The 12,062-nt window shown below is 46.6% G+C and overlaps 1 protein-coding gene across 1 annotated transcript in view; it reads right to left on the bottom strand.

Annotated features, from left to right (window-relative positions):
* Window positions 1-204: 204 nt before the first annotated feature.
* spag17 (sperm associated antigen 17) overlaps window positions 205-12,062 on the bottom strand; it is a 348,837-nt gene continuing 336,979 nt past the window's right edge. Inside the window, 3 exon segments of the mRNA XM_086006806.1 lie at window positions 205-481; window positions 2,808-2,945; window positions 11,753-11,897. Coding sequence (XP_085862932.1) covers window positions 447-481; window positions 2,808-2,945; window positions 11,753-11,897 — 318 coding nt within the window. The 3' untranslated portion in view covers window positions 205-446.

Genomic DNA, 12,062 nt, shown 5'->3' with positions numbered 1-12,062 from the left:
AAGCAGCATTTAATGCAAGACAGAATAAGGATGGATTGGGTTTGAATGAGTTTGAGTTTATGGTTGCTGGAAGATTTCAGTTATTTCCCCCATATAAGTTACTCATGAGTTTTTAATCAGTTAAACAGCATACTAAACTTGAAGAGCATCTCACAAACTAAACTAAAAGTCTTGATTTTCTGTAAAATAAAGTTAATGGCTTCAGTAAGTTATGTTAGTTTTATTATCAATCACTACAACATATAGTCCACAAAATAAATTCCTTCGAAAATGTGTTGTTAGAAAGTTTGGTGTAATAGCACATTAATTTTTCTGTTAATACAGCAACAAAATGGTTATATCAAAAATAACAACAATAAATGCTTGGTTTGAATCAATATGCAAGTGGGAATAGCCAGTAAAAACAGAAAGCTGGGTCAGTGTTGCTGCGTGATGGGATAGGAGCTTTAAGTTTCACACAGGACGTAGGTACCAACTGGATCTGTAACAAAAGAAAAGGAACATAACTTTTACTGAATAAGTAGGTGGCACGTGAAACAGTTACAGAATAAGCACATCCAAACACTATAGTATAATAACGTCACCAATTGCCAGCATCCGTGGAATTTCAGTAAATTATGTGCAGGTACTCAGTAGTATTTTCCACCAGTTTACTAGCAGTACTGGAATGATTGCAGGTGGAAAGCTGGGCAAGAACCTTGTGATTGATCCCACTCATTTTCACGTCTGTTCTGGCTTCCTGGCCTCACTTCTGAAGCACCTGCCCAAATAGAAGCGGGACCAATCCACCGAGTGAATAACGATGGAGTGATGTTATACCTCACATTACCCATCGTTAATGCACTGGCAACACTGTACACTAGGAATGTTAGCATTCAACGGGCATCCAGTGTAGTTAGCAGAGTCCAAGGCAAGCTAAAAAAAATTGAGTTAGGCCCAATAGATTGGTGTTTATACACCTGTAGACTTCAGTGGAGCAGAGAATTGAGCTTGCCTGTCCCTTTAAATTGTTGCAATTGTTTTTCCAGATTCAGCGCTGGTCTTTCCTTTTCCTGACCCTATAGGGCCTGGGGCAGGGGCAGGGGCAACTTTTGCTGGCTGCCCTGCCCCAGCCCCTGTCCCTGGCCCTACCCCAGCCCCCTGGCCCAGCCCCTGGCCCTCCCCCTGGCCCTGCCCCTGCCCCTGGCCCAGCCCCCTGCCCCTGCCCCAGCGTCTGGGGTCAGGCTGTACTCATGTTGGGCTTCTGGTGTGATTCTTGTTGGTAAGCTGCAGCATGCTCCCAGGAAGAACCAGGTGGTGCTCCAATAGCACCGCCACGTCAGCGCCAAAAGGGGTCATAGGGTCAGGCCCTGAAGACTGGAAGAAATAATTAATTGAAGGCCTTGGCCGAGACCAACGCCTTTAGCAAGAAAGCCATCAAGGTGGAAGGGGCCTATACTAGGTCAGCTCCACTATTTGCAGCATTTTGTGGCCATTCTTCTACCCCAGGCATACAGTCAGGTTTCATCTGGAAGTATCGGGGAGCTGTGGAAATATAGCAGATGGAAAGAAAATAGGCTGGGAACCCAGGCTCAACCTACCACTGGAATTTGCGTGCGGTGGGCAGTGAAGAAATGTCCGGGAGCTTTTCCAGTAGGGGCAGGGGGAAGGAAATTCAGGTTGGAGCAGTGAGGTGACAGTAGGCTCTGTTGCCAATTTTGCTCCCTTTTCTGCCAAGCTCGCCTGGGCGCCGGAATTAGCGCAGTGATCGGAGCAGTAGCGACCGCCGGAAATTCAGCTTGAATGCCCCAAGAGGGACACGGGGCGAGGCTCGAGGCGCTCCGCGTCCCTCTTAGGGCGCTGAAACTGAATATCGCAGCGCAACGTGCCGCAGCACCACACGCTGCGGCACGGCGCGCTGCGGTACTGCAGGCCTTCCTCCCATTCTTAAGGGGGAGGGGCCTGCACCAGCGCGATCGGAGATTGCGAGTGCCGGCAAAAGAGCCCGGCACCGAGGAGAAGTGCCGGGCTCTTGGAAAACAGCCAGCACTGCCGCGGGGGAAGCTCAGGAGGCCGGGGGCGGAGGTGCTGGCAGGTGGCCGCCGGAAAAAACGGCCGCCCCGCACCTCCACCTTAATTTGCGCCACTGCCACCACAGGAAGGCCCCGTGAACCGGGCGCGATTTGCGAACGGCGCTACAGAAGCGGGCGCTGCTGAATATCGAGATCGGGGCGGTAGTGGGGCGCTGCGCACACCGATGACGTCATCGGTGGCAGCGCAGCGCAACAGGCTAACGCTGCCATTAGCGCCCCAGCTAAATATCGCGGGAGGCGTGGCCAGTGGCGCCAAAGCCACTGAGTGCCCTCTTTAGGCGCTAACTGGTGGCGCAGCCCACCGAATTTCTAGGCCTTCATCTCTAGCTGGCCTCTGTCTAAGCCTGTCAATTTGAATTCAGTGTTTCCAATACACCTGGATGTTGAACTGTAGCCTGAAGGTCCTACCTGATCTCGTATTCCCCTTTTCTGGGAGGAAGACTTCTAAACTCCTGTGGTTGGTAGGGTGGAGCTGCTCAGTATAGAGATAGCTCCATAAGCATCATAAATTCTGTACCGTGGTCAACATGTAGATGGATTCATGGATGTGGACATTGACAGAGACCGACTATGTGTTGAGTCTAGCAGCGAATTGGCAAAGGGCTGTGCCTAATGGATTTTATTTGACTGAGAAGCAGCTCTAGGCTAAATCCATGAACAATTAACTGAGAATTCAAGAGTAACCAGTGTGTTCTCAGATCACCAGGAGAATGTTAACTTATACATAATTTGTACCTTCTGCTGGAGGTTTGCGAGGCCGTATGATGTCCATGCGGGAGGTGGGGTCAGTACAGACCAGTCGCACTCCTGCAACCTTTCCACATTTTGGAAATTCCTCTGGTCTGTTCTTGCAAACACTTTCTGTTAAAACTGGTGAATTTGGTTAAGGGTTTAACAATTTCCTTGTCATTAGGTATAGACAGTGTTTCACCCAAATCCATTTTCTCCTGTAATTTGTGTTGTTATTGTTCTCTTCAAGGTTTTTGTTAAACCTATTGCCAATATCACTCCCTTCCCAGAAACATTAGTTATGTTCACATACAGAAATATTTTTCCCTTATGACTTGTGGGAATTTTTATCAAAGATAAACAACGAGCAGCAATGCTGAATTTCTTTAATACAAAAGCAAAATACCGCGGATGCTGGAAATCTGAAATAAAAACAGAAAATGCTGGAAATACTCAGCAGGTCAGGCAGCATCTGTAGAGACAGAAACAGAGTTAACGTTTCAGGTCGATGACCCTTCATCAGACTCCTTTCTGAACTGAATTTCTTTAAGGTCATTTGTAGAAAATATTTTCCTTCCTCCTCCTTTCAGAGATAGCTACAGTTTCTATGAATTTCAATAACACAAGAAACATACTAAGACAGCAGAAGAGTTTGCTTTCCCTACAGCTTTAACACTAAGTTTTGCAAAATAACGGAAGGCCAGATTTCTCCTACCAGTCACTTGGGGGAGGGGGAGTCCCACCTAGCCAGTCTACAATCCCAAGAACAGGACCCCAGGGGATGATGCCAGAGATCTCAGGGTCACAATGCAGGCTATTTCTGGTCTAAGTGAGGAGCTTTGTCCCAGTTGAGAAGACCATAACCAGTCATGATGCATGAAACTGCTGGGTGTGCAATGACACACAATCCATGGAATATGATGGCATCCAATTTCAATGAAGGAGCAGCCACCAAACGATTATGTGATACAAGTAACACTAGTATGACGACACCTGGTGTGGTTCAACTTATACCCAGAGGATAGGATGACCTACATTCACAGTCTTACCAGGTAAGTTGATGTACCACCAGCTGAAGTATAGCTAGGGTAGCACTCTTGGTTGTGGGTGAAAGAAGTAGCGGTGTCTGCGCCTGTATTGTTTGAGCTTTGTTGAGTAACGATCTGAATGATGAAGGGAGTGAAAGCTTTGGTCATTACCCAGAGACCGGCAAAGTGGAGTTGAGCCCGACCAAACCAGTGATTGTACCTGCTGTAGTGGCGAGCTGAATCTACACAGCATTAGAGGCAGTGGCCAGGTCCTTTGTAAGGAGACTCTTGGTTCTGAGCTACTCAAGAGCAAGAACGAGACCAAGATATCTCTATACTATATCAGCAAGATTGGTGCACAATTGTGGTAGTAATAGCAAAAGTTTCTCCGATTATAGCAGAGCTGTTAAATGACTATTTTGCAACAGTCTACGTTCCTGTGGATACCGCTCATATTCCAGCTGTGAGATGTACTGTAATAAATAAAATTATAAATATTAAAATAAACAGAGATGTCACCTTGGATAGAATAGGAAAAGATAGATAGATATTGCTCCAGGTCCAGATGCCATCCACCCAAGGGTGTTTAAAGAGATGCGACAGGTGTTCTGTGAGTCCCTTGCTCTTGTCTTCAATAGCTTAATAGAGTCAGGGATAGTTCCCTTAGACTGGAAGGTAGCTTATGTAGTTTCAATCTTCTAAAAAAGGGGACAAATCAACCAGGGAACTACCTATAAGCCTGACATCCATCATAGGGAAGATGCTTGATTGAGTTTTTTTGAAGACGTTACTTGGTTAGTGGATGAAAGTAATCCGGTTAATGTTGTCTACCTGGATTTTCAGAAACCTTTTGATAAGGTACCTCACACCAGGTTACTTCACAAGATAGAATCTTGTGGTATCAGTGGAAATTTGATATGCTGGATTAGGAATTGGTTCCAATCCTACAGGCAAAAAGTTGTAGTCAACGGATCAGCCTGGAGGCACGTTACTGGTGGTGTTCTCCAGGGATCAGTGTTAGGCCCACTACTGTTCATACTGTTTTTATTAATGACCTGGATAGTGGTGTTCGGGATATGGTCAGCAAGTTTGCAAATGATACTAAAATTTATGCACGTGTTAAGACTGTAGAGGAGTACAATCTTCTGCAAAATGTTTTAGATGCAATAGGTGAATGGGCCAAACAATAGTAAATGGCATTTAACTTAAATAAATGCAGTATGATGCATGCAGGTTGACCAACTCAGAATACACTTATCACTTACAGAGAACAATACTGAGAGAAGGTGAGAGAGAAAAGGAGATAGGTATTATTGTGCATAGATCACTCAAAGTTCACGACCAATGCAGAGAATTCATAGTCAAAGCAAACCGAGTAGTGGGTTGTATTAATAGAACCATTCAGTACAAGTCAAAGGAGAACCATCCAGCATCGACCTAGACACCGGATTCAGACACGACAAAGGCACACCCAGCCCAGTTGATCCTGCAAAGTCCCCCTCACTAATCTCTGGGGACTTGTGCCAAAATTGGGAGAGCTGTCCCACAGACTAGTCAAGCAACAGCCTGACATAGTCATACTCACTGAATCATATCGTTCAGCCAACGTCCCAGACTCTTCTATCACCATCCCTGGGTATGTCCTGTCCCACCGGCAGGACAGGCCCACCAGGGGTGGCGGCACAGTGGTATACAGTCAGGAAGGAGTGGCCATGGGAGTCCTTAACATTGACTCCAGACCCCATGGTCAAACATGGGCAAGGAAACCTCCTGCTGATTACCACCTACCGCCCTCCCTCAGCTGATGAATCAGTATTCCTTCATGTTGAACACCACTTGGAAGAAGCACTGAGGGTATCAAGGGCACAGAATGCACTCTGGCTGGGGGACTTCAATGTCCATCACCAAGAGTGGCTCGGTAGCACCAATACTGACTGAGCTGGCTGAGTCCTGAAGGACATAGCTGCCAGACTGGACCTGCAGCAGGTGGTGAGAGAACCAAAATGAGGGAAAAACCTACTTGGCCTCGTCCTCACCAATCTACCTGTCGCAGATGTATCTGTCCATGACAGCATTGGTAGGAGTGACCGCCGCACAGTCCTTGAGGAGACGAAGTCCCGTCTTTACACTGAGGACACCCTCCATCGTGTTGTGTGGCACTATCACATACTAAATGGGATTGATTCAGAACAGATCTAGCAGCTCAAAACTCGGCATCCACAAGGTGCTGCAGGCCATCAGTAGCAGCAGAATTGTATCCCACCACAATCTGTAACCTCATGGCCCAGTATATTCTTCACTCTACCATTACCATCAAGCTAGGGGACCAACCTTGGATCAATGAGGAGTGTAGACGAGCACGCCAGGAGAAGTACCAGGTGTACCTAAAAATGAGGTGCCAACCTGGTGAAGCTACAATGCAGGATTACATGCATGCTAAACAGCGGAAGCAGCATGCTATAGACAGAGCTAAGCGATCCTACAACCAACGGATCAGATCAAAGCTCTGCAGTCCTGCCACATCTAATTGTGAATGGCGGTGGACAATTAAACAACTAGCGGGAAGAGGAGGCTCTATGAACATCCCATCCTCAATGATGGTGGAGCCTAGCAGATGAGTGCAGTAATGCCAATCCCACCATCTCATAAATCATGAGACAAATTCTTAAAAATCATGAGATTTGGTAAGAAATCATGAGTTGCAATTTTTTGGTTTATAAACCTCATTATTGGCTTTATTTAATCTCTAACAGGTCACAGCTCTTTACAAAAACTGTATTACTGCATCTGAAAATGCTTTACAAAACACGTTTTAAAAATCCTACCCGTTATCACCACCCTTCACCTGGTGCCCAACACAACCACTACGCAATGCAGTCCCTGCAGCTGCCAACCGAAGGTAAGTTTTGGGAAATAAATAAGTAACACCTTCCCATGGACACAGGAGTCGTATGTCTCGCGATTAAAACTTGAGAGTTGGCATTACTGTGAGTACAAAAGACAAGGCATTTGCAACCATCTTCAGCCAGAAGTGCTGAGTGGATGATCCATCTCGGCCTCCTCCTAAAGTCCCCACCACCACAGAAACCAGCCTTCAGCCAATTCAATTTACTCCACGTGATATCAAGTAATGGCTGATGCGCTGGATAGAGCAAAGGCTATGGGCCCCGACAACATCCCGGCTGTCATGCTGAAGACTTGTGCTCCAGAACTAGCCGCGCCTCTAGCCAAGCTGTTCCAGTACAGCTATAACACTGGCATCTACCCGACAAAGTAGAAAATTGCCCAGGGATATCCTGACCACAAAAAGTAGTACAAATCCAATCCGGCCAATTACCGCCCAATTACCGTCTACTTTCAAACATCAGCAAAGTGATGGAAGGTGTTGTCGACAGTGCTATCAAGTGGCACTTACCAATAACCTGCTCACCGATGCTCAGTTTGTGTTCTGCCAGGACCACTCGGCTCCAGACCTCATTACAGCCTTGGGGGGAAAATTCGGTTGCTTTGCGCCTCCCGTTAGCGCCCTAAGAGTGCGCTAATGGGGCGCAAAGCAACTAGCGCCCGGGCACGGCGATGTTTACGCCACTCGCGAAATTGACCAGACATTTTGCGGCGACGCTAAACACTACTGCCACGATCTCATACACCCGCATATCGTGACGTCAGTCGAGCGTTCAATGCCCCGGACCGGATATTGAGTGGCATCCCCTGCCTTTCCGCCTGCCGCTAGCAATGACAGGTTGAGGGGAACGATTTGCAGTCGGGAAGGGACTGGGGGAGCGCTATTTAAAGGCGACCGCTTCCTGCCTTTTTTTGTCGTTGACATTTTTGCACCACTCATTCTGAGAGAGAGAGAGACTTCTGGAGAGATTCAACGCTGTGTGAAGGAGTTTTGGGTGCTTAGCAGCACTTTGCAGGTTCATTTTGATTTGACCTTCCTTGCATCGATTTAGAAGGGACTATGGGGGCTGCACTCTGATCTCTTTCCCTGGGCCTCTCCATTGTTCTTTCCAGCAGATTTGATGTACAGGTCTCTCCAGGCCGAGATTCAAGGCCACAATGAGCAGGGTGTGGATGGAGAGCAAAATCAACCCTCCCCTTCAAGATGGTGCCAGTGTGTCTGTGTTCCATTGCTGACTGACATTGTGATGAAATATGCCATTCATCAGACTCTGTAGTTAACTGTATATATTGTATTGCCTGCTCCGGTGTTTGTACCTTGTATTGTGTATAGGGCACCACCCCCTTTGTGTGTCGGCTCCACCCATACCTGGCCCTACTTAAGACAAGTCCAGGCTTGTCTTGCAGTAGAACAGCAGCACGCTAGGTGAAGCTAGGTGCAGACACCGGCATCGTTTCTTTGCTAATAAAAGCCTTGTTTTATTCTGCTAACTTCGAGTCCTGAAGTCATTGAGGCGCATCAGACATCACATGAGATTCGCCAGCGCTCTGACATAGCGCCTCGCTCCTCGGCGTTAGCGCTTTAAGAGAGGTGTGTAGCGCCTGATTTAGCGCTCCAATCACCTCCAGGGGTGATAGAAGCCAAGTTTGCAGTCGGAGGCGTCAATTAGTGCCAGGCGCTAAACTTTGCGCCCGGCCGATAATTGCGCCCCAAATGGGGCGATACCGAATTTCTCCCCCTTGGTCTAAACATGGACAAAAGAGCTGAATTCCAGGTGAGGTGAGAGTGACTGCCCTTGACATCAAAGTAGCATTTGACCAAGTGTTGCATCAAGGAGCCCTAGTAAAATTAAAGTAATTGGGAATCAGGGGGAAAACTTCCCACTTGCTGGAGTCATACCTAGCACAAAGGAAGATGGTTGTGGTTGTTGGAGGCCAATTATCTCAGCCTCAGGCAATCGCTGCAGGAGTTCCTCAGGGCAGTGCCCGAGGCCCAACCACTTTAGCTGCTTCAGTGACCTTCCTTCCATCATAAGGTCAGAAGTGGGGATGTTTGCTCGTGATTGCATGGTGTTCAGTTCCATTTGCAACTCCTCAGATAATGAAGCAGTCCGTGCCCGCATGCAGCAAGACCCGAACAACATTCAGGATTGGGTTGATAAGTGGCAAGTAACATTCGTGCCACACAAGTGCCAGACAATGAGCACCTCCAACAAGAGAATGTCTAATCACCTCCCTTGACATTCAATGGCATTACCATCATTGAATCCCCCATCATTAACATTCTGGGGGTCACCATTGACCAGAAACTTAACTGGACTAGCCACATAAATACTGTGGCTACAAGAGCAGTTCAAAGGCTGGGTATTTGATGGCAAATGCCTCACCTGACTCCCCAAAGTCTTTCCACCATCTACAAGGCACAAATCAGGAGTGTGATGGAATACTCTCCGCTTGCCTGGGTGAGTGCAGCTCCAATAACACTCAAGAAATTTGACACCATCCAGGACAAAGCAGCCCGCTTCATTGGCACCCCATCCACCACCTTAAACATTCACTCCCTCCACCACCGGCGTAATGTGGCTGCAGTATGCATCATCTACAAGATGCACTGCAGCAATTCGCCAAGGCTTCTTCGATAGCACCTCCCAAACCCGCGACCTCTACCACCCAGAAAGACAAGGACAGCAGGCGCTTGGGAACACCACCACCTCCAAGTTCCCCTCCAAATCACACACCATCCTAACTTAGAAATATATCGCCGATCCTCCATTGTCTCTAGGTCAAAATCCTGGGACTCCCTACCCAACAACACTCTGGGAGTACCTTCACTACAAGGACTGCAGCGGTTCAAGAAGGTGGCTCACAACCACCTTCTCAAGGGCAATTAGGAATGGGCAATAAATGCTGGCCTTGCCAGTGACGCCCACATCACTCGAATGAATAAATAAGAAAAACACCATTCTGTCATTATACAGGTCCTTGGTTAGACCGCATCTAGGCCTAGTGTTGGTCACCTCACATGTTGGGTGATATAGTGGCCTTGGAAAAGGTTGAAAGGAGAGCTACAAGAATGATTCCTAGCTTAAAAACCCCCATAACAAACCTACTCAGATAGGTTTATAGAGCTGGGTTTATTTACTTTAGAGCAGCATAGACTTGATGCGACCTGAGAGCGGTATATAAAGTAATGAAAGGGCTTGATTGAGTGACTATTGATAGATTATTTCAGTTTCACAGATTGGGGAGGACCAGGGGACATACATTTAAAGTACACAAGAGTGGGAATAGGCTAGATGTTGGGCAGCTCTTCTTTTCCCCAGACAGTAGTGAGCCTCTGTAATGCGTTGTCGACTTGTGCGTTGAGTGCTGACTCTCTGCACAATTTCAAGAGAGAGCTGGGCCGATTCTTGGCTGGGACAGAGATTGAAAGATAAGTGGATTAACAATGAACATACGCAAGGTCAATGTGATCTCCTAGACTGGTTTTGATCGGCTGAGGGGGTCGGAGAAGAATTTTCCAGATTTGTTTTACCTTATAGGCCCTGGGTTTTTGCCAATCTCAGGAGATTACAGGCTGTGGAAGAGGGCGGTGGGTGAGGGTGTAGGCGGTGTCTCGTCATGATGCTCCAGGCATTGTGATGGTGGGGGAGGCTTGATGGAACAGCTGGTCTTTTCCTGCCAGTCATTTTCGTATGTTCGTATGGTATAATGATACAAATAGTAGATATGTAGTCAAGATGCCCAATCCATCACATAAGCACCAGGTATACCACATGAATATGGTAAAGCCTTGCCTCACTGGCCCTATGTATCATGATCACCCTAGAGGAGGGTGAGGAAAGTGAGATTATTGACTTCTTATCCGAGAGTAAGGCATGGTCCTTGGTGGGCAAATTACTCTCAGCTCAGTTATCTCCCACACAAACAGAAAGCTAGCAAAATGTTGCTATGATTTCAATCATTGTTCTCAGGCAAGCCAGGCTATGCAAACCAGTTTGTCACCAGGTAAACACAGGTACCTCAAATCGAGTATTCCAACAAGCATACCCTGCAACACAAAGTGCATGGGAACACATAGGCAGATAAATGCACAGGATGTTGGATCTGGATGTAATATGGTTGTCCTAGAGCTCGTGGTGGTGCTGGTCCTGGGCCCTAGAAGGACAATACTATGTGATTCTGTATAGATTATAGGGAATTAAATGACCTGACAAAAGCTGATGTCTAGCTTATGCCTTGCACGAAGGAAAATCCTTGAGAAGCTCAGGGGCATCATGTATCTGACAATTCTAGACCTGACAAGAGGCTATTGGCTAAGGTAGTTGGCTGTTGCACTATTTTGTCACGTGCCTACAGGCTTCCTTTCACTTCATTGTTATCCATACTTGTTAACCCTTCTCCCTCCACAGCCTGAAGAAAGCCTGAAAAACAATTCAGATCCACTTTGATGCTTTATAAAAGCTGAAACAATATTTCCCCTCTTACGAGGCTACTTACCTTTACACTTAAGCCAAATTTTCCACGTTCCCCATTTGGCTAGCTCCTGGCACAAGGCCAAAGGTACTCTAAGGATCTCATGCTAATTATTCAAGTGAACTCAACCTGGAAAATTGTGGTCAGTCAACATGGTGGATTTTTGACTGGCTTTGTACTAGCAGCTAGCCACTCTTGGCACCAGTTCACCAAGATTGCATAAAGAAGTGGATATAACTTTCAGCAAAAGCACCTACTCTTCTTGAAACTAAGCCAAAATTTGTGTGTCCTGCCCTATAAAATAAATTGTTTTACGTTTTTTGAAATTTGATTTTTATACAGGCTGGCATTTTTATACATAGCTGGCAGATAAAATGCTTCTTTGCCAAAGATGCTCTCTACTTAGCCAATGGATGGCATATGCTTGTAGTGCTGAAAGATGCATCAAGACAGTTCTTACCCTACCTCTCTTCTCTGTCTTCAGAATTAAGGCCTTATAACAACGTGAGTTGTCCATGAAGACAGTGAAATTTGAAAAGATATTTGCAATAATGGGGAGGAACAATTCTTCTGCTTCAGTCTGGATCTCTAGGTGATGACAAAGGTACCCTGCTCCTTCAGTACATTCCAAACCAATTGCCATGGCATAAAGTTCAATTTCCAACTCCGTCTTCAACCCTGCTGCCACCTGCAGGAAAGAAAGGGTTTAGTTGGCAGGAATCAGATGGTTCATTAGCTCTATAGACCATTTCTTTCACTAATGCAACAGCAGGCCTGTTTTGTTAAGAGTGAAATTTATAATTACAGAGTGAGACAGATTGTAAATCTGTTTAAACATATGAAGCAATGTTTC

This window comes from Somniosus microcephalus, chromosome 14 (genome assembly GCF_052327205.1).
Source record: "Somniosus microcephalus isolate GS21.2 chromosome 14, FLI_Smic_1.0, whole genome shotgun sequence".
Taxonomy (NCBI): Eukaryota; Metazoa; Chordata; class Chondrichthyes; order Squaliformes; family Somniosidae; genus Somniosus; species Somniosus microcephalus.
This window is presented reverse-complemented; position numbering and strand designations above follow the sequence as displayed.